This window comes from Gasterosteus aculeatus, chromosome 16, assembly GCF_964276395.1.
Source record: "Gasterosteus aculeatus chromosome 16, fGasAcu3.hap1.1, whole genome shotgun sequence".
Classification (NCBI taxonomy): Eukaryota; Metazoa; Chordata; class Actinopteri; order Perciformes; family Gasterosteidae; genus Gasterosteus; species Gasterosteus aculeatus.
The window spans coordinates 4,060,542-4,086,950 of NC_135704.1; the positions used below are offsets into that span (position 1 = coordinate 4,060,542).

A 26,409-nucleotide genomic window follows, 5' to 3' on the forward strand; every position below is an offset into this window, starting at 1 on the left:
GATTACACCTATTTATACTGCTGCATAATACGTAGTGTTGAATCTATTAGATTGATATATAGGCACATATGACAGGAAAGCACCACTTTAACCCATGCCTCAGCTCGAGTGGAGAGTGCTGGCCTTCATTCCCAATTTCAACTCAAAAATCATATTGTTTTATTTAATCAAATCGAACCACTTGGTCCCAACAAACTTCACGGTAACCTTTTAAAAGAGACACAACGTTTCTCCCTGCGCTCTCTCTCTCTCTCTCTCTCTCTCTCTCTCTCTCTCTCTCTCTTTGTGACATTTCCCAGAAGTTGAATGAGTAGTTGGGCTCAGAGGAGGAGGAGAGGCCAGGTGGAGGAAAGGTGGAGTTTTTTTCTCTTGTCTGCGATAAAGGAGGTGTGAAGTCTCATGGAGGAGTTCTGCAACAGGTGTATTAACAGTATTTGTATTTAGAGAGAAAAACTCATTTATAACTTTTTGTTATGTGAGGAGATTTGTTCTTGCTGTTTTGCCGAGTGGAAGCTGTCGCACCTTCTAGGGTGACATCTCTATTTGCTATTCTAGAAGTATTTTTAGTTTCAAAATATTTGTTTGTGTGCATTCATAGTGAACCTGAGACTGCACGCTCTCAGTAAAAAAAGAAAAAGGGCAAACAGAATACAGTATAAGTACCGTCCAGTGAAATGCAGCACTACGAGGAGTCCCAGTCGTTTTTGGGGACCTGGGGCCCGTTTCAGAAGAGAGTCTTCTACCTGCTCGGGCTCGCCATCATCCCAAGTGGATACAACCTGCTGTGCGTCATCTTCCTGCTGGCTACGCCCCCCCACCACTGCTTCATCCCCCACCACAGCAACCTGAGCCACGACTGGATCCAGGCCAGCATCCCAGTACAGGTCAGAACTCTGTTGGCTCCACATCTCCTGGGCTCTACTGCGTATTCTAGCAAGGACATTTCATTCCTCCTCGTGCCCATCACACTACCTACTCACCACCACCTCACAGATCCCACTCACTCTTCCCTTGTTTATTTGTCTCCCTGCTGGTACCTGTATAGCAGAAAGTCAAGTAAAAGTACCTTAAAATGTACTCCTTATGTACTTTGTCACTTTGCATTACTGTGCTTTTCTTTGTTCAAGGCCGTGTTGATTATGTTAAATTTAAGGTTCCTAGTTTATCATACAAACTAACAAGGTTGAATAGAATAGATGAGGCCGGCTGTATATTTGATTAACTGCTCATGTTGCAGTGTGCAGAACTGTAATATGACAAATCATTGTGAAATAGCAGGTTTTTCAGTAAATCTGGATGAATGCTGTGGCATAACACAGCTGATGTTGTGTACATGCTCAGGTTTTCACAAACTTTGAAATGAACTCAGCTAATAATTCACTACAGATCTTTGATCCTGGCTGTGGGCCTCGTGCAGGTTAGAACCGGTCTATTCGGATTTGATGCGGCCTGTCGGGCTTCAGTCTTCCTTCCGTTGTTGCAGCACAAGTTGTAATGTGTTGATGTTGTTCTTCCTGGTCAGCAGGTGGACGGGCGGCCGGAGAGAAGCAGCTGCAGCCGGTACGAGCTGGACCAGGTGCAGAACCTGTCCGCATGGGGAACCACGCTGATTCACAACCTGTCAAGTCCACAGGTCCTCCTCTCCAGCCTGACACAAGAGGGCTGTAGAGATGGATGGACCTACAGTACCGAGCACTACCAGTCTACAGTGGTCAGTGAGGTACTGAGCTACTGCTGCTACCCTCTGTGGAGCTGACTGCTGCGAGTACCAGCACACCACAGTTTACTCACTGTTTCCATTGGTCACCCACAACCTTCATTCATCTACTGCTCAGTACCATATACATCCTCCATTCCCATGTTTGTATTATATTCCAGTTTATATTTGTTATGTCTGCTGCGGTATTCCCACGTGGGCCTTGTGTTTCAGTTCAACCTGGTGTGCAGCGACCAGTGGAAACAGCCGCTGACCTCTGTGTTCTACTTCCTGGGAGGATTGTTGGGATGCTTTGCGTCTGGACAAATCTCTGACCGGTACCTTTCTACAATGTCACAGTGTTTTGCCAAAAGTATGTCTGTTCGCTATGAGCCGAGCAAGCTGCGACTAAACACAGTGTCACATAGTCTGCCACACGTCATGTGGACTTCAATTTACCACATAGTTTCTGTATGATTGTTGGTCGAATGCCCCCCCGAGCCGTGGTTTGCCCAGGACCTCAATTACCAACAATTCCATCCTGTAAAAAGGAAGATATAAGCTGCAGTTGTGGCTGTATTCGTACCTCAGGTTTGGCAGGAAGCCTGTGCTGTTTGGGGCCATCGTCGCCCTGAGTGTCTTCAGCAGCGCGTTGGCCTTCGCTTCATCCTGGCCCGTCTTCCTCGTGCTCTTCTTCATGCTGGGCCTGGGTCAGCTCACCTGCTACGTAGTTGTGTTTGTGCTGGGTACGGCCTTTTCCTTCTGATACTGTGACTGACGACTTTTGTCCGTTACCCCAGTAGTTGCGCGTTCTTGTGTTCTTGCCTGTGTGGTTGATCTCAACGAGGTTTCAGTGGAGTACAGAAAAGGACCAACACGACACAGACGAGGAAGCATTTTAAACGCTCTGTGACGTTTGGGCCGTGTATACAATCAAAGCCGATGGTTTGCATGACACATTTTTTGGATGTTTCGTTCACAGGCTCAGAGATCTTGATGGGTTCGACTAGAGTTATCTTCTCCAGCCTTTGCTTGCCTTGGGCTTACGTGTTTGGTGAATTGATGCTGCCCGTCACTTCCTACCTGGTACGGAACTGGAGACACTTGTCTCTGGCGATGGCTGTGCCAGGCCTGGCATGTGTCCCCCTCTGGTGGTAAGATGACTTACATGCACTATGAAGATCGATCTGCATGTGATAATATTCAACTAGTTTGTTTTCCATGACATGAATTTTAGGATGACATTCACAAACTTGTCAGCCGGTGGGCCGATGGCTCACCGTGGTAATCAGATTTTGTACTTTGAAACAAACAGAAGACTTTATGCTACAATGATGGTCAAAAGAACTGTGTGAAAAAGGCCTGCACACGGTGTCTGGTCTTGCAACTTTCAAGCATGCTTCTCAGATCACTTGACCTCAGCGGACTGCATTGCACACAGATGGATGAACCAGGATAAACCAGTTTGATCAACATTCCTTCCCCATTTCTCAACCAAACGTTGCAATCGTCTGCCCCAAAGGCTGATTCCAGAGTCCCCGCGCTGGTTGGTGTCTCGTGGCCGTATTCAGGAAGCAGAACTCCTCCTGAGGTCGGCGGCTCTGCAGAACCGGGTGGAAGCGCCACATGTCATCTTTTTCTCGGCCAAAGTAAGCTCAGCCTTGTTTTGCAAAATGAATTGTGATGGACATTGAACTGCATCCTCCGTCTTTTCACAGGTTGAAAAACCAACGAGTGAGCAGGCAGAGTCCTCCACCTTTCTGGACCTGCTGAGAACACCAAACATTCGACATATAACACTTATTCTTTGGTTCATATGGTGAGCTAAGGCCCCTTTCCATACCAGGAATTCCTCTGGAATTCACCAACATTTTTGCTTTCACCTGAGTTCCTTTATTTTTCCATCCAGAACAAGATCTCGCTGTTCCTTTCCACAACTTTTACTGTGATTAAGTCTTGTTCTCTTGTTGTTTGCAGGTTTTCCAACAATGTGTGTTACTTTGGACTGTCATTCAACATGTCTAGTCTCTATGGTAACCCCTTTCTGAACTACTCCCTGTTGACTGCTGTTGAGTTCCCTGCATATGCGGCCTGCTGGCTGGCGGCGCGCTGTCTCCCTCGCCGCCAGTCATATGTCTGCTTCGTCCTCCTGGGGGCGCTCGCCCTGCTGCTCATCCAGCTCACTCTGAATAGTGAGTAAGACCGAGCAGCAGCTGGAACGCTTTAAAAACATCTGAGTTCCCATGGAATTCAAATTCCATTCTCACCCGAGATACATTTTTGATTAATTGACTTGAAAAACCCTTCGTTAAATAATTAGGTCCTAATAGTTACTAGTCCTAACTAAAAACAGTTATTTTACTGCAGCCATAATTGTGACTGAGAATGAGAACGAGGCATGAAAAGTTATATGATTGAAAGAAGAATGAAAAGTGAAGCCAATCCAGAAATGCCTCCAATTTACATTCTTTGTGGTGGCCAGCAGGGGGCCTCCTCTGCTTGCAAAAATTCAATTCAATTCAATTCATTTTATTTGGTATAGCCCAAAATCGCAAATTACAAATTTGCCTCAGAGGGCTTTACAGTCTGTACACATACAACATCCTCTGTCCCGAAACCCACCATCGGCACAGGAAAAACTCCCCAAAAAACGAAAAAACCCTCCCAAGAGGGAAAAAAGGGAAGAAACCTTAGGGAGAACGTCAGAGGAGGGATCCCACTCCCGGGATGGACAGACTACAATGGATGCCATGTGTACAGAATGAACAATGTAAAAGATGTACAATACATTCAATTCCTATGACAGAAATGATTCAAGTAATTGTGAGTAGTAAGCCAGGCGCACAGCAGGACCACTGCAGGGGCAACCACCATCACATAGAACCACCATCACATAGAACCACCATCACATAGAACCACCATCACATAGAACCACCATCACATAGAACCACCATCACATAGAACTACTATCAGATAGAACCACCATCACATAGAACCACCATCAGATAGAACCACCATCACATAGAACTACTATCAGATAGAACCACCATCACATAGAACCACCATCACATAGAACCACCATCAGATAGAACCACCATCACATAGAACCACCATCAGATAGAACCACCATCACATAGAACCACCATCACATAGAACCACCATCAGATAGAACCACCATCACATAGAACCACTATCAGATAGAACCACCATCACATAGAACCACCATCACATAGAACCACCATCAGATAGAACCACCATCACATAGAACCACTATCAGATAGAACCACCATCACATAGAACCACCATCAGATAGAACCACTATCAGATAGAACCACCATCACATAGAACCACCATCAGATAGAACCACCATCACATAGAACCACCATCAGATAGAACCACCATCAGATAGAACCAGCATCACATAGAACCACCATCAGATAGAACCACCAGAACCACTATCAGATAGAACCACCATCCACATAGAACCACCATCACATAGAACCACCATCACATAGAACCACTATCAGATAGAACCACCATCACATAGAACCACCATCAGATAGAACCACCATCAGATAGAACCAGCATCACATAGAACCACCATCAGATAGAACCACCAGAACCACCATCAGATAGAACCACCATCACATAGAACCACCATCAGATAGAACCACCAGAACCACCATCAGATAGAACCACCATCCACATAGAACCACCATCAGATAGAACCACCAGAACCACTATCAGATAGAACCACCATCCACATAGAACCACCATCAGATAGAACCACCATCCACATAGAACCACCATCCACAGGAGCCTGTGGGGAGGGAGAGCACAGAGACTTTAGGAGAGGGTAATGTTGGTTTACGAGTACAGTAATATGATTAATATCTAAAAGAATAATAAAAAGAAGGCTGAGTTTATAGAAGTTTATCATAAAATGACCATCTCTCACTTGATTGAGCTCAGTAAACATTTTATCTATATTACATGAATTTGTGGTCACAACATGCAGTCGGCACACAAATTGTGTATTTTTATGAAGTCACTTAGCACAACATTTTTGGGGAACGAGATCACAATACAAAAGAAATGTGGTGACGATGCTGCCGTATAAAACAACGGCCAGTGTGTCTTCTGTCAATCCACCTCAACCCCCGTGTATGTGGTCTTTGTTAATAATTCATTCTACGACGATGTCCATATTTTGTCCACCGTGAAAAAGAGTTAAATGACTTGTTGTTATATATGTTAAAAAACTATCAACATGTGTCCGTTTTCACAAAACCAATGCTTTGCATTAGAGATGTGGACCCCGTTGTGCTCCCACCCAATGAAAAACAGCTCCATAGCTCCACAGTGGAACCTTTAAATGTGAACTCGGAGGCATGCCACACTGTAATTAGTACATTTTTCTAGCGCAACCTGTAATCCCACAAAATATATAGTGAGCTTTTGCTCTTTGACTGAGGGACGAGCCTCTCACGTTAACGACACAGGCGAGAGTAGATAAAAATAGGATTTCAAACTATTTCGTGCAAAGTTTTCAAAACAAGACGCCACTTTTCAACCTCTTTAAATTGAAATAAATTATACTTACTGTCCGCTTCCTCCCTGCAGGTCAACCGGTTCTCACCCTGATCCTGGTGCTGGTGGGTAAATTTGGCCTTCTGGCCGGCACCGGGGTGTTGTACATGTATACGAGTGAGCTGTCCCCCACAGTCATCAGGACCACGGCCATGTCTACCTGCGCCATGTTCTCCAGAGTGGGATCCTCTGTTTCCCCATACCTGCTGCAGCTGGGTGAGACCTCGCGCTGCACACATTACACTGTGCAGCTCAACGTATATACGGTTGCTTATCACAAGAACATGTGTGTTTGTGTAGCCGTACCTCTAATACCAACTGCAATGGACAAACTAGGACAACGGAGCTTCGGCATGTAAAGGGCAATAAACATGAGCAGCGGCTGTGAGGCGGCACTATGTCACATTCAGTTAGAGATTTGAAACCAAAACACTAATAAAACATATTATAGTTACAGATTTGGTGAGGAGGTGATTAAAGGACTGTGTTGGAGGTATGAACGCACTGATGTGGTCTGTTTCGGTCTCCAGCTGTTTTCAACCAGTTCCTACCGTGGATCGTTGTGGGCGCCCTGTCGTTGCTCAGTGTTGTGGTCTGCGTCTTCCTGCCGGAGACCTTCAGACAGCCGCTGCCCGACACTATCCAGCAGGTGGCGGTCGCACAGCGGTCAGTCTGCACAATAGAGTAGTGACCACAGCCCTGGCAAAGAGTACACAGATGTAATAGTAGTATCTTGTTACCGTAACTATTTGAATATTACAACAAATAAGATTTGTTTTTACATTTTTAAAACAACGGTTGGCACATAGAAATATTGTGTTTTGTGGAAATCTCAAAGAGGATATGTGCAATTTAACAGCGTGAAGCAAAACGTTGATGATGTTCAGAATGAATAGTTACGCTCTCCTTAACTGGCTTTCAGGTTCAGGTGGCCATGGGCCTCCACGCCTCCTCTAAAGGATGCAGGGAAATCAGCTGAAGACACACCTGCTGCTCCTGAGGTCATCTGCACAACTTGCCTATAAGACGTCTGACACAAATGTAAAAAAAAAGCAATTGATGAACCTAAAACTAGCCAAACCTGTTTACGACTTGTGAACATTGAGAGCGATGCATTCACTTACGTGAAATGAAAAGGAAATACTTTTTTTTGTCAATACCTGACGCTTTTTATTGCTCTGCCGTGGGGCATCATGAGGTTTCAGATAACAACCAACTCGCTGGATAACGCGGTGGCCTTTGGTTATGTAGAGATGACACAACCTTCTCTAGATCCACTCTACATGTAGATAGAGATGGTTCCTTCTAAGCTAAGAAAGAAAAATAAAGCAAATCTTAGTTTCAGGTCATAATACACTAACTAACTAAAGTTAAGATTATTATGTTCTATTTCCTCCAATAAATCCCCTGATTTCTACACCTCTTTCCTTTAAAAGTCAGCATAAGTTTAAACTTCTTGCACTACGTTGTCTTCTCTGTCTTGTTGTCCATTGTCTAACTGTCTGCTGCTATGCACCAACTGCCTAGTCAAATCCCTTGTATGTCTGACATATTTTGGTAGTAAATGTTTCCTGATTCCTCCTAAAAATGGACGTGAGAATTCACTTTGCTTCATCTGCTTTAGATCTAGTTCACTATGTTTCCTCTTCGAGATTCAGATATAGGTAACATGAATTTGAATTTTTTGCAACGTATATAAAGAACATATTGTTTGGTGTCTACTGCTATTTTTGAGGAAACATGGATATGTAGGCTTTAATGAATCAAAACAGAGTAATCAAAATTTCCTGTAATGTATTAGGTTATGGTTTTTGACGAGACGTTTATATATGTAGTGCTTATTGTTTTATTTGTAAATAAACCAGACACTGAGAGTCAGACACTGCAGTGTCTCAGGGTACCTGAACCTCTCAGTGGAATGAGCAGGATGGGGAGTGGCCTCTCAGACTCTGGCTCCGCCCCGGATGCGTGGTTCCAGCTTCATGAAGCAAATAAAAAACAATAAAACTATATCAGGGGCAGACAACATTGGCATAACTTTTGTTCATAATTTCCATGGAATAATTAGACTTATCTTCAGGTGCCATCATCATGTTAAAAACTGCATTTGACCAAGACTTTGGTTTGACTCCAGCTCCTCCATTGAAAACGTGATTATCCACGGCTCCTCTCTGGGCTTTTATTTTGAAGGTTGCTTCCCCGGAAGTTGCCTTGTTTTATTGGGCTTCACTGAGGCTGCGCAGAGTCGCGAGCTGCGCCGCCTGCTCGCCGTGTGTTTCAGCTGCTGATCGAAGCTAACGGAGAGAAAACTGCGATCCTCAGTGTTGGATGGAAAGCAGAATATCCGCTGACTACCCAGTGAAAGAGGAGGAAAGGGAGGAGGAGAAGGAGGAGAGGAAGAGGACAGGGAGAAACAATCAGAACAGGATAATGCTGCAGATCTGACTGGAAGGTAAGAACAGCCGCCCGATCGATGCTTATTGTTGATCGATCTCCAAGTTGTCGATACTGCGCGTGTACTGAGGCGGAGGTGAGGGAGGCACCGCGGCCTGCAGCTGCTGAATGTAGGTCATTGTGTCTGTGGGCCGAGCCGAACCAAGCCGAGGCAAACCGAGCCGTCCCGGGCCGTCCTGCCGCTGCAGCCAGGCCGCAAGCAGGCTGAGGAGGAGGAGGAGGAGGAGGAGGAGGAGGGTGAAGGCTGACTGGTGCTGCAGTGCCCAGACTTATTTATTACCACTGATGAAGCGGCCGATGGCGATGTAATAACACCCGTAACAAATGATGGACTTCAGCAGAGCAAAAACCATACAAATCAATAGTAACCCTATAAAAGTAAACCTTGACAGAGCCGGACAACTTGATGTCTCGGTTGGAGTATTTCTTCATGGAATGTATATACTCATCACTGAAATAGCAACAATTAAAGTTACTGTTCAGGAAAACATATTTTATATATTAACTAAACTTGGTTGGAGTATTTCTTCATGGAATGTATATACTCATCACTGAAATAGCAACAATTAAAGTTACTGTTCAGGAAAACATATTTTATATATTAACTAAACTTGGTTGGAGTATTTCTTCATGGAATGTATATACTCATCACTGAAATAGCAACAATTAAAGTTACTGTTCAGGAAAACATATTTTATATATTAACTAAACTTGTAGGTTGTTATAGCAATAAAAAAATGATAAGAAAAACAAACCATGCCATAAACACAATAACTAAAAGCTTAAATGGGGAGATAAATCAATGTTGGGTCCAGCTTTTGAGTCATACACAAACATTTGGCAAGATAAGGTCAAGAAAAGATTAGATGCCCAATACTGAAGTAGTTTGGTGTAGTATTAATGTCCACTATTAAAGTGTTGTTCACAAACTGTCTCTTTTCAAAGGTAATAAAATCAATGAAAAGATAAACCAGCAAATAGGTCGGAACTGACACAGATGTCAAACCAACGTCTGTGTTGACAGTTTATATATATGTCAGCGCGGTGCATCCCTTCTTCTTCTAAATTTCCTAATGGAACCGACCAAATCAAATCACTGCTGAACGGGAAGCCAAGCATCTGAATCTGTTTGTGGAAACGCAGAGACGGAGAAAAAAATCCCTCAGTTAAACCAAATACATTCATGAACTGCCTCGGCTGGAGCGTGTGTCTGTGCTGCTTCAGTGTTTAATGGCAACCCTGTAGAAGTCACCCATTAGTGAGCGACACAGACCATGTGGACTAGTGACTAGGTAGCTACCTAGTATTGTGTGAGCATGTAGACTAGGGTGTAAAGATATAGACTAGAGTAGATGTCCTAGATGTGGACTGGTGTGTGAGAGCGTAGTGACTGAGCATCTGGTCTACGATTGTGGGCCATAGAGTAAGACGGTATAGAAGTGTAAGCATGTGGACTACTGACTGGGATTTCGGCGTAGTATCTGGATTGGTAGACCAAAGTAGTTCCAGTGAACATATTTCATTTAATATGACGGTACAAGTTGAAATGAATTCAAATGGTTGAGTTTGTATCCGTCCACAGATGTCCAACGTTCCAGTGGAAGCAACCAACATGCTCCCCATCCTTAAGAAGAAACTGGCCTTTCTGTCGGGTAAAACGCACTCGCACAAACATGTGAAGATTATACTCTCAGTTTAGAAGCGCTTCGGTCAGTAATCTGCGGATCCATCTCTCTTCAGGGGGCAAAGACCGGCGCAGTGGTCTGATCCTGACCATCCCTCTCAGTTCAGATCAGACCAGCATGGAGGAGCTCAGCGCCACGCTGGACTACCTGCTCAGCATCCCCAGGTAGGGTGGAGGAGATGCCCGAGGCTTTGCATCCGGGGGCCGGGCTGCGTCTGATTCCAGCACGCTGGGCTCTGCTTTAAAGGGCTTAAAGGATGATCTCGGTTTATCACAGCTGGTATCGGGCCGGACATCAGACCAGCCTGATTGTCCCATAAGCCTTCCCGTTCCAACGGATGTTTGTGAAGATATACAAACTCGACTTGATCCGGTGCGGAAAGTTTTAAGAGTTTAAAGAGATTAGTTCTGATCCGCGATGACATTTCTCGCCTGAAACAAAACTGTTGACATTAACTAACCGCCGTTCAAGCTTAATGTATTTGGTTTTTGAGTCGCTTACATCTCAATCTCCTCTGATTGTTTGTAAGTTGATTTTTAAGCTCCGACAGACTCTTATCAACCACCTCGTTTGGCAGCTTGACAAGTGATTTATTCCCTGTTTTATTTCTGCAGTAAAGCTGTTGGCAGATGCTTTGAGCTCGTTGCCACTTGTCAGGAGTTTATTCCCGTAGGTGAAATCATGAAACAAGCCGCGTCAGGGCGACAATCATCTCATAGGGCTTCACTCTGTGTTCCACTTCAGTATCACTGGTGCTCCAATAGGATATGACCTCAATATTCTGTTATATAACATCCAGAACAAACATGTTCTTGTATTTGGGCCAATGCCGTATTTTCATGTCATGTTTTTCTACTGTTGGATACGCTGCACCGTCAGTGAGCACAGCTCGGATAACACAGCGGCCTCATGAAGTGCTTCCTCTGTCTCTCTGTCTCAGTCAGAAGTGTAAGGCGCGAGGCTTCACCGTTATCGTGGACGGGCGGAAGTCTCAGTGGAACATCGTGAAGACTGTGGTGCTCATGTTGCAGGTACAGACCTAATGGATCCCAAAGGGGACGCAAACGACTTGATGAAGGAGACCAGTATGATTATGCGACCGGTGCCGTTTCAGAATGTGATCCCAGCCGAGGTGTCGCTGGTGTGTGTGGTGAAGCCAGATGAATTCTGGGACAAGAAGGTCACGCACTTCTGCTTCTGGAAGGAGAAAGACCGCTTAGGCTTCGAGGTGAGTTTCCATGAGGCTTCTGTCCCATTTGTTGACGAGTGAAAGCGATCGCTGTGAAGCTGCCATGCCGGTGTTCTCCTTTCCGTCACACGGGGGCTTTCCTGACCTGAATGTTTCCGAACCACGTGAGGCTTCTGCTTCGCTTTCCACATTTTGGTTTTATCCAGTGAAACGTGGCAGATATAAAGTTTGTCAGTAAAAAAAGCAATAGAGGGACCAACTATGTCATTTTGTAACCACACTAGTGCCGCCACTATAAATACGGCAATGTCGGTCTGCTAGCCGGCCCCCCACTTTTGTCCAGATATAAACATCACAACAACTAGTTTATGGGTTACAAGCACAGTGGAAGAAACCGAGCTGATATATATGTATATATATATATACACACACACACACACACACACACATATATACATCATCATTTGATATGCTGTTTGACTGGGTATGTTCTGGGCACTGCCGAGCTTGTTTGTGGCTCAAATGTTTTAATATTTCCCTGCACTGTCCGGCTCATATAATGTACATAAGAAGTGGACGTAGGCGTTGAGACACATTTGTTTCTGAACTGACGCTTTGAAGCCTTGGGTTTGGCGTTGTGGCCATCATGGTTTTTGTGCAACCACTAAATGGAAGTTGCCACATTTTGAGTAGTAGTGCCTCTGGAACACCGAATACAGTTCAGATAGAGGCCTGTCAATCACAAGGTAGCTCCGCCCTCAAGCACACCCTGCCCTGTGGTCAAACATCAGAAAATCAGACGTCATGCTGTGTTGAAGAATAATTATGACTAGAGACCATAAACTTATGTTTACAATGTTAATAAGGGAATACCTTTCTTTTCATTTTTTTGAAAATGAGGAGTCGCCCCCTGGTGGCCATTAGAAAGAATGCAAGTTTAAGGCGCACACACACACACACACACACACACACACACAATTTGTGTCGTTGATATTAAACAGAAAAACTGAACCAGTTATGATATTCTATAGCGTCATTAACTGTCCTGATTGCTGCTGGAAATATAAGCCAGGGTCAAACGGCGCGTGTGTGTATATGTGTGTGTGTGTGTGTGTGTGTGTGTGTGTGTGTGTGTGTGTGTGCGCATTGTAATTCTCAGCCAAACTCCCTCTCTATTAAAACAGATGGTTTTCCTGACAGAAATTAGTAGTTGCTGTGACCCAGATTTCTGCAGCCGTGTTGGCCCGATAGCTGTTGCCATGGTAACCGGAGCAAGTTAGCGGGTGTGCAGTAACTTGTAAAGTCGCCGCTCATATGAGACATTTAGTGCGTTCAAAGGCGCCAGAGTCTTTGTGCTCGTTAACAGGAACGGACCGAAGTGCTTCATGAATAATACGCTGGGATTGAGCCTCTTGTTTAGATCTGTTTCTTTGACACACAAACACACACACACACACACACACACACAGCTGCTGGGATGGAGATTCCGGTGACGGTGTTGAAATGTGACTCATCTAAACTATGGAGAGTGTGTGTATGGCACAGTGGGGGGGGGGGCGTGGTGTTGGACAGCTGCTCTGGAGTCTGACCCCCCATTTAAATAAACACACACACAGACACACACGCACACACACACACTGAGAAGAGTCAAATTTCTCCGGCAGCATCTGCTGCAGCGACGGCTGGGGGAGCGGCCCACTACCAGCTGCCCGACCGTCCGCGTTCATTCTTGAAGCATCGTGTGTACGGTGGGCCACAAAAATCGGTAAAATATTTGAAGCTCGAGTTCATAGACGGTCTTGTGTAAAACCTGATGCAGATCAGAACAGGGAGCTCTCTATCTCCAGATGTGAAGCGTCTTCTGGGAGGCCCAAGGAGGCGTACGTCCTCTGATCCATGAACTGTTTTGGGTTGGCACACTGCTGCCGTGCTCCTCCTTAGTTTGCTCCACCCCTGCTCCATTGTCTTCTGAGGATGTAGGAGTGGAAACGACTCCTTACCCACCGTCATCTCCACTATTGGGCAATGTAAAACGTGCCGCGTCCCCGCGGACAGGTGAGGACCATGATGGACACCCAAATGAAACTCATGCAGTGTTTGCTTTGTCCCTTCTGGGGTACTGTAGGAACCTGGCGGGGGGCTCTTGGAGGAGGTCTTTTTCAATGTGTTGTTGGTCAGAGGCATGACCAGTGGCTTAGTTCTCGGCCTCCTGACCTCCGTTCAGACCTCGTGGCTTTTCAACGGCTCAGACAACGTGACGCGAATGTTGCAACATTCTAAACCCCCTAGAGGTGTAATTGGATGAGAAGTGCACTGAAGTGAAATGGTGTCGTGAGTTCTGTCGCGCTGTGCTGGTACTGTGATGATGGTTGGACCGTTCCTGTTGGTTTTACATCTGAAGTGGACTCTGCTGCCTGTGCTTCCTGTCAGGTGATCCTGGTGTCGGCCAATAAGTTGACTCGATACATTGAACCCTGTCAGCTGACGGACGACTTCGGCGGGAGTCTGGACTACGACCACAACGACTGGCTCAACAAGAGACTGGTCAGTATTTCATTATAATTCCTGTGCACGACTTCTTTCCCAACTAAAATGGGACAAACGTTGTTGCTATGGTAACCCGGCTCCGCGTCTCAGCCCGCTCATGGACGTTTGTTTGATTTGCCGCAGGTTTTTGAGAAGTTCACCAGGGAGTCGACGTCGCTGCTGGATGAGCTGTCGATCATCAACGACAGCGACAAGAGCAGCGCGGAGAGCAAGGAGAAGTATGCGCACACACACACACACACACACACACACACAGCTGCGGTTTAAAGTGTTCCAGCTGCAGACAGATGAAGAGCTGCGTGTCTCTCTGTCCTCTGCAGGTCAGCTGACTGCGGCCTCTTGCCGTCCTTCGACCCGGAGACCGTCCTTCAGACCGGTAAATATCCTCCGCTCTCCTTTTAGCCCTTTTAACTGCGGCTCCACTGCAGCATCCTAGGAAACACAAAGCGGGAGACTCCCCCCCCCCCCCCCCCCAAAAAAAAATACTAGCAAAAACAACAGTGGTTTTATTCTGATCACATTTAAAACGTTTTAGGAAGTGATTTTTGGGCAGTATGAATCACAGTAAGAAAAATTGATGTTTAAAAGACATCTGGCGGTTTAAATATGTATTTGTGAACGTAACCTTTAAAAGCACAGAGTTAATTATCATTTCCTGTGCACAAAGAAAATACAAAAATAAGAAATTGCTGCTTTTCTACAGTTTATTTTAAAGAGATTCCTCTCTTGTAAAATAGCATTACCCCTCACAACACGGTGCAAAAAGAAAAGCTCATACAGTACAAACAACAACCCAGACAGCGGCCTATTTGCTGCTTGATTTACTCGCTTATTGTGAACACATCTACTCTCGCTTGTAGTCATGACTTGCATGTAGTGACTGAAAGAATCGTGCATCCATGCAGTCACACCTTCCAATCAGGTTACGCTACAGTGGCTCCCGTTTTATAATCTGAATATACATGAATGATCTAACCCTTTCTAGACCAGAGCAGGCTGTCTGATTCTGAATACAAAGTCACATTCGTGTTGTTAAGATGTCACAATGTTGAGTAGAGTCGCTGTAGACCTGCTGCAGGAAGGTTTCTAAACATTTGCTCTCGTCACTCATCGCTTGAGGATAGTAGTTAATATGAGGGATCATACTCCGGGCAAGGGTGGTGGATATTAATCCTCTGAACCCCAAAACCTACCTTTAAGCATTCACATAAAATACACCAAATATAACAGCCAGACGCTGGAGACGCCATCGTCTGATTTTCCGCTAACTGGCGGTCCCTGAACACATCACGTGTGAGAAAGGCTTCTGTCAGTGAAAGCAACCCAAATAATCTGTTCTCCACGGCTCGTTTCACATCTGGCCTCAAATACATCTATGGCTGCAACCAGACCAGTGACATTCTGCACTCGAGCAAAACTAAGAAGCCACGATTGACTGAGACCGACAGTCACGTGATAAACTGATTTTATATATATATATATAATCAATTTGCACATGGAGCCTCCATTGTCATTCCAACATTAGCAACGGCGTCAAATTAGAGTATAAGTTGTATATATAAATCATATTAATTGCCAGTTCTTGTGAAATACATTATCATAGAACAAAATTGGGGTTAGAAGGGTCCGGATTGGAGAGTGTAGGAAGTCTCGGCTTCCGTCCAGACCCGCAGCTCAAGGGACGCCAAGGACGGATGAGCAATGGGTGAAGGAGGGAGGCGTTGATGGCGGCACTCACTGCACTGAGCGGCCTGTGTCTGCTGGAGGGGAAAGGCGCTCTTTGTTTGCGGCGCCCCCCTCCTCCCTCTGCAGCGCGTAGACAAACACTGACACGTTATTGTCTCTGACGCTCTTTGTAGAGCAGGCTTCTCAAAGCGTCTGTTCGTCTGCCCGCAGGTCATGAGCTGCTTTCGGAGCTGCAGCAGCGGCGCTTCAACGACTCCGAGGGAGGCGGCGGGCAGGGAGGTGAGGAGGCGTCCGCCGGTCATGCAGGTGTCACTGTGTGTGTTGGTCGGAGAATGAATCTATTGTTTTGTGCCATTTACTGTCTCTGTCCTGTTGGAGATGGACAATGATGTCATCACTGCGTAAACCGCTGGGAGTGGTGACCTCACTAATGCTCTTGAGGCCCAACAAGTGCAAATCCCTGCAGCTTTTTTGGTTTCCAATATTCTGTTGGAAAGCCTGAAAGTGGAGGCTGCTACAGCAGCAGATTACGGCCCAGGATTTTGGAATGACATGTTCGTTTTTCACGTTTGCTGTGCGAGTCACAGAATCTCTCCAGAGGAGGCCCCTCTTCTCAGACTTCTCATGTCCTTAAAAGAACCTCCTTGTACCATCAGACCCAAAGATAGGGGGGGATGACATGGACTACCACCTCCCCCCTCCCCCCCCGCAGTGCTTCCCTGCCTGACCCCTCACTGACCTCTGACCTCCAGGGCCAGCCTGGTGTCCCATGGAGGAGGAGCTGCTGGCTCAGCCTCAAGTGATGAAGCTGCTGGACTCTCTCAGGGAGCAGTACACCAGATACCAGGAGATCTGCAGGCAGCGAAACAAGCGCACCCAGCTGGACGAGATCCACGCCAAGGTCATGCAGGTAACACATGCTGCGAACCTCCGTCTCCATCTTTAAATCGCATGTCGATGCTTTTGTGTTTCACATATTGGCTAGAATCTCTCTTTTTTTTCCCTTCAACCAAAGTATTTTTTTTTAATCTGTTTTTAAACATGCAGATACTTGAACGGTAGGTGGACTTGTTTCTGAAAACCTTTTGGGAAGAACCAGAGTAGCACTTTCCTGTGTGTGCGGCCTATTTTTCACTTGTAGACAAACGTATGCTGCTAATGTATACTGCATACATTGCTACAGCGGCCTCCTTGTCTTTAAAAGTCTCTTGCCCCGATTCTTTTATCATCCAATGTTTGACCTTTGACCCTTAGAAACCGCATCAGTTAGGAGCTTTCTGTAGATGTAGACTCCGCTGTGGCTACTGGTGCTCTTGCACCCGCCGGGGGCTTGGAGAGGAGCCCGCGGTTGCCATGGTAACCGCACCATGCCGGTCGCTAGCCTGGAGGATTTGAGGTTGGGCGGGAGGGGGGCGGGAGGGGGGCGGGTGGCCTACTTCTGGATCCAACTGTCTGTCTGGGTGTGCGTGTTTGCTCTGTAAGGCATCACTGACCTGATAAATACAATTAAATCGTGATACACACATCTGGATGACCAGCCTTGGTCACTGCGTAGGACTGTGGGGAATATTTCAACCTCATACATGAGACCAGGAAACCGTTTTAATGGAATTATTATTATCCACAAAACACAACGGGACTTTGAAAACAAGGCACTCGCTTTTCAAGAAATGGCTGTAATATGTGTTGTAAATATTGTGTAAATTACAAACACGTTTTATTAGATTATTAAATACCATGACTACATTCTGATAAGACCGTGTCCATTCCCCCTATCTGAAGTTATCTCAGATCAGACTTGAGACATTTTGAACAGGCTGCTGCCCACACGGTTTACAAGGCAGAGATGGTCTATTGGAAGAGTTCCATCTGGGGAGACTCATACTTTCCTCCTCTGCTGCTTTGATTTTGACTTTCCTTTTAAGATGCGTTTCTTGTGTCCCGTCCAACTTGATGAAAGCACAATGCTGAATCTCTGGAATTTATCAAATTCATGACTTCATTCATGAGATCGGTATAACCCCCTCTGCTATGTGTTTCTGCTGTTGGATATCAATTCCGGATTTTACTTCATTCTCTGTAACACACGCACATTTATTTGGGATGTTTGTACAAATTATTTGACAAAGAATTGACTTAAACCTCTGAGAATATTAGTAGGGGCTGAGCGCCCCCTGCTGGCCGCTCCGCTGCACTGCAGTGCAATCAAGAATCATCTTCATGTCTCCCAGTGGACGACGCAAAGATATGATGTTCAATGAGGTGGTGGTTTCCTAAATGGCTCCAACTATGGGCAGAGAAATACTGGGAGCGGCCCCTCCCACTTTCCCCCAGTGAAGCAGTGTGTGTGCTGTGTGTTTCCTCCCCCTCGTCATATCAGGTGGTCACCTGGCTGCAGGGTCCAGGCTCCGAGCTGCTGAAGACTCAGAAGGCGATCGGGGACTCGATGAGAGCGGCTCAGGCTCTGCAGCAGAAACACGAGGAGATCGAGAGCCAGCACAGTGTAATGCAACGCACACGTCATCATTCGATTTATCAAGCGCTTTGATAAATCGAATCTGGGGTTTGGGGTTAAATACAGATTTGAGGACAGTTCTCTCTTTGATGCATCCAGCCAGCAGAAACAAATTCACTGCTAATGCATTTCACATGTCACTTTTCATTCAGCGGCATAACAAAAAGTCACAGCGAGTCCGTTTGTGCTTCTGGGTGCAGCCTCTCATGCTGCCGTCTTCACTTTCAATCTCAATGGGAATATCCTGGTAAAATGAATGTTGGCTGAAACTTTAAAAAAAACCTTCATTGTTGTTGGCTGACTTGCATAATAACCTGACAAATATCAAAGGAGCATTTCCATTTGTTAGCCAGGAGAGTTCAAACACACGGTTAAGACAAAATCAACCACCTTTATGATTTTTCATTTAAGTGAACAATTGATTGTGTAACTGCTGAGCTTGTGCACTAAGTGCGTTCGCTCATGCTGCGTCGGCGTGTTCTGTGCAGGAGTGGTTCGCGGTGTACGTGGAGTTGAACCAGCAGATTTCTGCCTTGCTCGGTGGCGGGGAGGAGGAGGAGGTGGCGGAGCTGAAGGCGCTGCAGCAGCAGCTGAGCGAGGTCTGCTACCAGCAGGCCGCTCAGCTGGAGGGCCGACAGAACGTCCTGCAGGCGGCGCAGGGCTTCCACAGCACCACGCAGGAGGTGAACACACACACACACACACACACACACACACACACACACTCTGGATAGTGCTGCTGGCTGCGCTCCGAACTGGTGGATCGCATGGTGGTCTCTCCACAAAACTAAAAGCAGAACTTTCCCGCGATGGATCCGAACGTGGATCAACTGGCAGGAGAGTAACCGTAGCAGCTGTTTGTTCTTTGTTCTGCAGTTGTCCCAGCAGCTGGACGGCCTGCTCGGCATGCTCTGCGCCGACGTGGCTCCAGCCGACGGAGCCTCGATTCAACAGAACCTCAAGCTGCTGGAGGAGAAGCTGCAGGCTGTCGGTCCGTGCTTTCCGCCAATCGCAAAGCTCGCCCCTCTGAGCCGATAATGTCGATGTTAACCAAAGTGTGTGTGCGCCCGCGTCTGTCCGCGCAGAGGCCGGTCTCGCTTCTCTGCGCCAGAAGGGGGCGCTGTTGATGGAGCAGATGTGCACCCAGCCGCCGTGGCCCCTGGACGAAGCGGAGGAGAGTCCGGCCGGGGGGCAGCAAGACGGCTCTCAGCAGGTCCACACCGTGATGGAGGAGATGCAGCTCCGCAAGCAGAGGTAGACGCGGGTCTTTTCCTAAGCTGAGGTCAGCCGGGAGCGACGTGGGGTCAATGCTCTTTGGATCAAATGTGAACTGCACGACCAGGTTTTGGCTTTGGGAATATTTTGGCCACAATCCAGAGCAGCAGCTCACTTCTTCCTCCCCATCAGTTTGGGTCCCGTGAGACAAAAGATAATAATGTTAATGTGGCTCAAAGTAAGACACATTTACAACTACAGCTGCTCAGATTTTCAACAAATGTCTCATTCCCGTTCAGCAGAGGATGAACTTTTGAATCTTAATGCGACTAAGAACTTGGATTAAGTTTAGATTTTTAGCTCCACTGCAGGTGAAACACTTTTGTCCAACTCTTTCACACTGATTATGTGCAGCTTTTAGGGGGCGATACTGGCTAATGACGCTATTGGTGTGTTTGTTGCAGGTGTGAGGACATGGTGGACGTGAGGAGGCTGAAGATGCTACAGATGGTCCAACTGTTCAAATGTGAAGAAGACGCTTTACAGGTAGGACACGATGACCCCGACAACACGCACAACAACAACACTTATTGATGAGATAACCGTGTGTGTGTGTGTGTGTGTGTGTTCAGGCAGTAGAGTGGCTTGGCGAGCTGTTGGACGCCCTGTTGAAGACCCACGTCCGACTGGGCGACGACTCTCAGGAGACCAGGACCATGACGGACAAACACAGAAAGTTTGTGGACGTCGCTCAGGTGAGACACCTCGTAGTGCACCCACATAACAAATGTAGACGTGCCGATGGCGGACACGGTAACACGCTCCCCGTGGGCGTCGCTCTTCTTGCAGAGCACGTACGACTACGGCCGCCAGCTGCTGCAGGCGACCGTCGTCCTCTGCCAGTCCCTGCGCTGCACCACGCGCTCGTCCGGAGACACGCTGCCCAGACTCAACCGGGTCTGGAAGCAGTTCAGCGTCAGCTCCGAGGAGAGGCAGCAGAGGCTGGAGCTCGCCCTGAGCTTCCACGCCGCCGCCGAGCGGGTGAGCGAGCGAGAGAACGCCGACGCCGCGGTCGACGTCACGCACGGACCCCGGCGCTGACGGTGTCCTTTTGAATGTGTTTCAGGTGTTACAGCAGGAATGTGTGGACCCAGAGTCTCTGGATGAAGTCGACTCTTGTGGGAAAACTCTGCTGGACAGACTGACCTTGCCTGTTGTCTTCCCTGATGGGTACGCACGCACACACACACGCACGCACGCAGTTATGTGCCACATAGCTGCACCCACCCGGTTCGATTACTAGTAGTCATGTGATATCGATTACAGCTGCTTTCAAGCGGCACCAGTTGTTTTTTGTGCCCACATACTTCACAGGAAACAAATTCCTGACTGGAATGCTTGTGCTTTCAGGACCGAGCAGTTCTTCGGGAGTCCCGGCGACACGGCGGCGGCGGCGGAGGCCGTCAGGGAGCGCCTCCTGCTGGTGGAGGAGAGACGGCTGCAGCTGCAGGAGGTGGAGCTCCATGACGAGGATGAGATGCTCAACGGGCAGGAGGCGCGGCTCGACGTGATCGGCGAGGAACTGAGCGAGAAAGAGGAGCAAGATGAGGAGGAAGGGGAGGAGGCGGGGCAGCAGCAGCACGAGGACTTGGAGAGGGCCACGCAGGACTGCTGATGGAGCGCCGGTTAACGGACGGCGGCTGATTTGACTTCCATCGTTGCTTCGCTTTCCCAGCAGTTTGTTCTTACTGGGCTTTCTCTACATTTCCCATCGGCCTCCATGCTCACCCTCCTAAAGGTGGGAAACATGCCGGATGGGATCCGGTCGCTGCGATCAGCAGAAACTGAGAGGCTGACTGTTTTTCTGCTGCTACGCCATCCAGTAGAACTGTAACATACTGGAATTATTAACGTTACTACGTCCGGATACTCTGTTGATGACTGATCGACTGTGAGAAAAAAGGATTGGACAAAAACAGCTACTCCTCTTCCCCAGCATGCCTCTTGTTTACCTAAGTGGGTGGAGCTTCCATGATGCTGACATGGTTACCACGGTTCCTGTGTTTCTTTCCCCGACCTCTTGCCTTTCTTGCTTCCTCGTCCTCCTTTTTACTTCCCTCCCCCGGAAGAGAGAGGAACCCGTTGGTGTACCGAGGAGCGGACGCACAGTAGATCCGGTGTGCAGCCTTATCGGTCATTTGCGATGGACGCAATGCCCTCCGGTCTCAATCACGTGTAAAAAAACGACAAGTCCCAAAGAGCAACACGAAAAAACATGTGAATGGTTCAAGTAAAAGATTTACATATTTGATAGTCATTTGGGAAAGTTCCCCCTTCCCTCAGAGATAAATGATGCTGGGACACGGCTGATTCATTTGACTTCCACCACCGAAGGATGAGGATCCCCTGAGGATATACCCCAGGAAACCCTAATAAAATGAGTTGCTTTAGTTTGGCCAAATATGTAAAAGGATCAGAGCTGGGATTATTAAATGGACGATCATCAAAACCCGTGAAATGGTCTGCGGGACTTATTGTTTCCATGACGCTCAACATCTTCAGAGGACCCAGAGACTCGCTCTACTCGGATGTTCTAAATAAGCCCGCTGCCTTCATGACGTCAACACCTAACCGGAGCTGCTTTCCTCTGATTCAGACTGACATCAGTAAGATTCCTTTTAAATTATTTTTACTTTTGTTAAACTTGCCGTGAACGGTTGGTGTTTTTGACCAATAACTGCTGCTGTACGTGTCATTGTTATATCCTGCGTCTTGCCCTTTGTCTGATAATATATATACATACGACATCATCCTCTAAATAAAGAAGCTTTTTGAAAGTTGCTGTCAGGTGTTTTCTTTTTGTCGGAAAAACCAACTGATGTTTTCAAATAAGTTTATTTATAAAAAAAACTTTCACCAACTGTTCAAACATGGAATATTTTAACGCGACGTGGTCCTGCTCCTTAAATACATTATATCAATACATTAATCTTGCATTCATGCCCTTAGTTAAAACCAAATGTATTAGAAATGAGTACATGGGAACAGGCTAAGTCATTATCATCCTTCCCCCTGACATACATTTATAAATAGTTAGAATGAAGACGTTGCCTCCAGCAGCCGGCGTGGATGCAGGGTTTCCACGTTGGTGGAGCGGAGATGTAACGGCTTCTCTAAGCGTTGGTTCGCTGTGCAGGTCATCGCCGGTTCTCCTTGTCGAAAAGGTCTTTGGCCTCGTTGATCTTAGCGGCCAGATATGGGGACCCACCTGTACACAAACACACAACTCGGATTCCTTGATCGCTCGCTTAACACAAACATCCTGAGGTGATTTGGAAGACAACAATATGAGGACAGATATATGATTGATTCCAGCACTCGCTAACTGCAGTTAGCACAAAATGCTACTTTTAATGACTTAATGAATTTACTGCAGTCTCTGATTCAACCCCTTCGTGACAAGCATCTCCAGTACTTAGTAGAGCCCCCTTTGAGATGGTTCAGCTCCCTGTATCAAGAGCACCGGGTGCAACTAATCAAGGGCTTCATTAGTTCAGGTGTGCTTGAGATAGAACACAAATACCTGGTCTGGCTCCGGGTTTGTTCAGAGTGACGTTTGATTGCATGTTAGAAATATGCCTAAGTCAAAAGAATTGTCCAAAAGTTCAGAGAAGAGATCATGGCCTTGCACAAACAAGGAAAAGGATACAAAAAGATAGCAAAAGCACTGAATGTCCCTAGAAATACAGTTGGAAGCATAGCTCACAAGTTCAAAGTTGAAGGAACAGTGGCTACACTACCTGGACTTGGCAGAAAGGAGAAGCTATCAGCGGCTGCCACCAGATTCCTGAGGAGGCAAGTGGTCAAAAACCCTCGAGTGACTGCAAAACACCTGCAGCAAGACTTGGTGGCAACAGGAACTGAGGTTTCAGTTTGCACAGTAAGGCGCATACTAAACACTGAAGGGTTCCATGCCCGGACTCCAAGACGCACACCACTACTGACCCAAAAGCACAAGAAAAGTCAGCTCCAATATGCTGAAAACCATATAAATAAGCCACCGAAGTTTTGGAATTCTGTTCTGTGGAGCGATGAGACAAAACTGGAACTATTCGGGCCTATGGATCAGCGCTATGTCTGGAGGAAGAAGAATGATGAAGCATATGCTGAAAAGAACACCCTGCCTACAGTGAAGCCTGGCGGTGGCTCAGTGATGCTCTGGGCTGCTTTGCTGCCTCTGGCACTGGAAACCTGCAGCGTGTGGAGGCACGATGGATTCAGTCAAATATCAGGAAATCTTAGGAAAAAACGGCATGCCGTCTGTGATGAAGCTGAAACTTGGGCGTCATTTGACCTTCCAACAGGACAATGATCCCAAGCATACCTCAAAGTCCACCAAGGCTTGGTTTCAGAAGAAGAAATGGAAGATTCTAGAGTGGCCGTCACAGTCGCCTGACTTGAACATCTAAAAATCTCTGGTGGGATTTGAAGAAGGCGGTTGCAAAACGCACACCAAAGAATATTACTGAACTGGAGGCCATTGCCCATGAGGAACGGGCTCAGATTCTTCAGGAACGCTGTCAGAAGCTGGTGTCTGGCCATGCATCATGTTTGCAGCAGGTCATAACAGCAAAGGGTGCTCTTAGTACTGGAGATGCTTGTCATGAAGGGGTTGAATCATTGAGACTGCAGTAAATTCATTAAAGTCATTAAAAGTAGCATTTTGTGTTGAATTTGGACAAAACCTTTGTAATATTAGTTTCGTTAAACTACTCAAACAATTCTTGTGTAATTTGTTTATTGCAAACAGCTGAGAAATTGTATATTTTGCCAATAAACCTAATGTGCAATGGGGGGTTGAATAATTTTGATTGCAACTGTAGACACGGACTTTTCCCCTGCCGGTCGCAGTAACGCTCACCCTTGTCAGGATGGTTGAGGACCATGATCCTCCGATGGGCGTCGCGTACCTTGGCCTTAGTGGTGACGGGGCTGGAAACGGGAAAATAAATGAACACGTCCATGCGAGCAGTCATCACGTTCTTCTGATCTCACACTTCTGCAAATAACATTTACGAAATATAAACCACAACAGATCTGATTACCTGATGCCAAGGATGAGGCTGGCCTCTCGCTTGGACATCTTTTGTTCAAAACCTCCTTTGTAATACGGCGAGAAAGCCTGTGGAGACAGAACGGGATTAGAGCTAAAGAGGAATAGATGTGGAACCTGAACATTGGGGGGAGAAATAATGACTCACAGACGAGGGCATCTTCCTGACGGTTTCAGAGAAGATCTGCCCCAGAGGCTTCCACAGCTGGAATGCATAGCGGCCTGCGGATTTACATACATGAAAACACGTGCTTTATTTCAGAAGGGAGCAGCAAACGCACGGCACTTAAAAATCGAATTGAAAGAAGTTAGTTTAGCAATGAGTGAAAGTCAACCAAAAGCGTAAAAATAATATTGCTCTTTGCATATTTCTAATCTGATATCAAACTATTCTTACCGGCAAAACCTGCAGCAGCAACACCGAGACCGACTGCGATCAGAGTCCCTCCCTGTCGACAAAACACAAAACGCACAGCGGTTATGTTCCCTCACCGGGTCACACAACACAGGTCCATGGAGACACGAGCGGAGACAAGAAAACTAATACTGGCTGCTGAAAAGTTCTCAGGGATCATCTGTGGATGAGAAAATAAGTGCTTCAAAAAAAATGTTGAACACTTTAATGAATACTCAAACTAGTAATAAGTAAATGGATAATGTGTCAGTGCAATAATACATTGCCCATCTAGATTTTAATTTTGTCACTGCTTTACTTAGTTGAGTGGTTCTTGCCATCACATGGATTAGAACTGTAGTGAACTAGGCCCATTCACTGGGTTGACTCCAGGTGACCTGTGAAGCTGAGTGTGCAAAGCGTCTGTAAAGCTAAAGATGGGTACTTTGAAGAAAATAAAATATATAACATTCTGGGTTTTTTTGCATACCACATCATATGTGTTCATCGTAGCTTTAATGTCGTCGGTATTAATGTACAATGTAGAAATAAAGAAACTATTGCATGAGAAGGTTTGTCCAAACTTTCGACTGGTTACTGGAGGTCAAACAAAGGTTAAGTAGCTGATGCAACATGGGGGCAACTAACTAACGTTAGCTGGCAGGACATTTGTAAGAATGCGCGTAATATGATATAAAAGGTTGAGACATTGCATTTTGTTCACCTGAATCGATCTTCGAAAGGCATTAATTAATGTAACGTTAGATACATTTTCTTAATAATACTATTAGTATTACGGTTAAACAAAAGATAAAAAACGTAACGCCGTCTTATCGTTTATCGGTAAAAACACTAAGCTACCCGATGTCAAACGGGCTTCACGGCAGCCACGATAAGTTGACTAACGGTAAGTTAACGTTAGTTAACACAGCAGCTGCAGACGCGCTGGTAGCGGTCATCGAGGTTGCGTAACACACGTCGGCAGGTACAAAGCAGTCCGGTTTAGTTTAGTTCACTTCACGACGACGTGGAGCATAACAGCAGGTACTTGCCAGGCGTCTGTCTATATCTGCGTCGCTCCTGGCGTCGGGTTTAGGAGAATATTCAGCATAGCGCATCATATCTCCTCCGTCAACGCTCATTCTGCCGGCGGTGGCCATCTTTCCTCAGAGACGAACGTCACAGTCAGGTGATTCATTCAAACTTCCGGCTGTAACTTTCAAAATAAAACTCATAAATAAAAACCCGAGCAACATCCTTTCCATTATCCATTGTAATTTGAAACTTTAGAAAATAAATTCGAACTTATTAAGAGTTTTTAGGCC

The 26,409-nt window shown here is 46.4% G+C and overlaps 3 protein-coding genes across 4 annotated transcripts; 2 read left to right on the top strand and 1 right to left on the bottom strand.

Moving 5' to 3' along the window:
- Positions 1 to 285: 285 nt before the first annotated feature.
- LOC120833497 (organic cation/carnitine transporter 2-like) lies at positions 286 to 7,703 on the top strand. Of its 2 annotated transcripts, none has more exons than XM_040200618.2 (11): positions 286 to 884; positions 1,523 to 1,720; positions 1,931 to 2,034; positions 2,288 to 2,442; positions 2,679 to 2,850; positions 3,219 to 3,345; positions 3,415 to 3,515; positions 3,674 to 3,888; positions 6,320 to 6,502; positions 6,817 to 6,952; positions 7,209 to 7,703. In XM_040200618.2, exons 1-11 carry the CDS (start codon positions 675 to 677, stop codon positions 7,309 to 7,311), a joined length of 1,704 nt encoding a protein of 567 aa, XP_040056552.2. In that variant the 5' UTR covers positions 286 to 674; the 3' UTR covers positions 7,312 to 7,703. The 2 variants fall into 2 exon arrangements, with proteins under 2 accessions (XP_040056552.2, XP_077946959.1); XM_078090833.1 differs by having other exon boundaries at positions 538 to 884; positions 1,526 to 1,720.
- Positions 7,704 to 8,504: 801 nt separating this feature from the next.
- sestd1 (SEC14 and spectrin domains 1) lies at positions 8,505 to 22,414 on the top strand. Its single transcript, XM_040201586.2, has 19 exons — positions 8,505 to 8,738; positions 10,323 to 10,392; positions 10,481 to 10,589; positions 11,366 to 11,456; positions 11,540 to 11,653; positions 14,045 to 14,158; positions 14,285 to 14,379; positions 14,482 to 14,537; positions 16,058 to 16,126; positions 16,600 to 16,757; positions 18,228 to 18,350; positions 18,851 to 19,045; positions 19,239 to 19,353; positions 19,448 to 19,616; positions 20,042 to 20,123; positions 20,210 to 20,332; positions 20,427 to 20,618; positions 20,704 to 20,807; positions 20,988 to 22,414. The coding sequence occupies exons 2-19, from the start codon at positions 10,323 to 10,325 to the stop codon at positions 21,250 to 21,252; spliced, it is 2,244 nt and encodes a 747-aa protein (XP_040057520.2). The 5' UTR covers positions 8,505 to 8,738; the 3' UTR covers positions 21,253 to 22,414.
- A 42-nt stretch (positions 22,415 to 22,456) lies between these two features.
- On the bottom strand, positions 22,457 to 26,375 carry dnajc15 (DnaJ (Hsp40) homolog, subfamily C, member 15). Its single transcript, XM_040201587.2, has 6 exons — positions 26,137 to 26,375; positions 25,088 to 25,139; positions 24,839 to 24,912; positions 24,683 to 24,759; positions 24,499 to 24,569; positions 22,457 to 22,845 (listed from the first exon to the last, which is right to left on the bottom strand). Exons 1-6 carry the CDS (start codon positions 26,242 to 26,244, stop codon positions 22,775 to 22,777), a joined length of 453 nt encoding a protein of 150 aa, XP_040057521.1. The 5' UTR covers positions 26,245 to 26,375; the 3' UTR covers positions 22,457 to 22,774.
- Between the last annotated feature and the right edge of the window lie 34 nt (positions 26,376 to 26,409).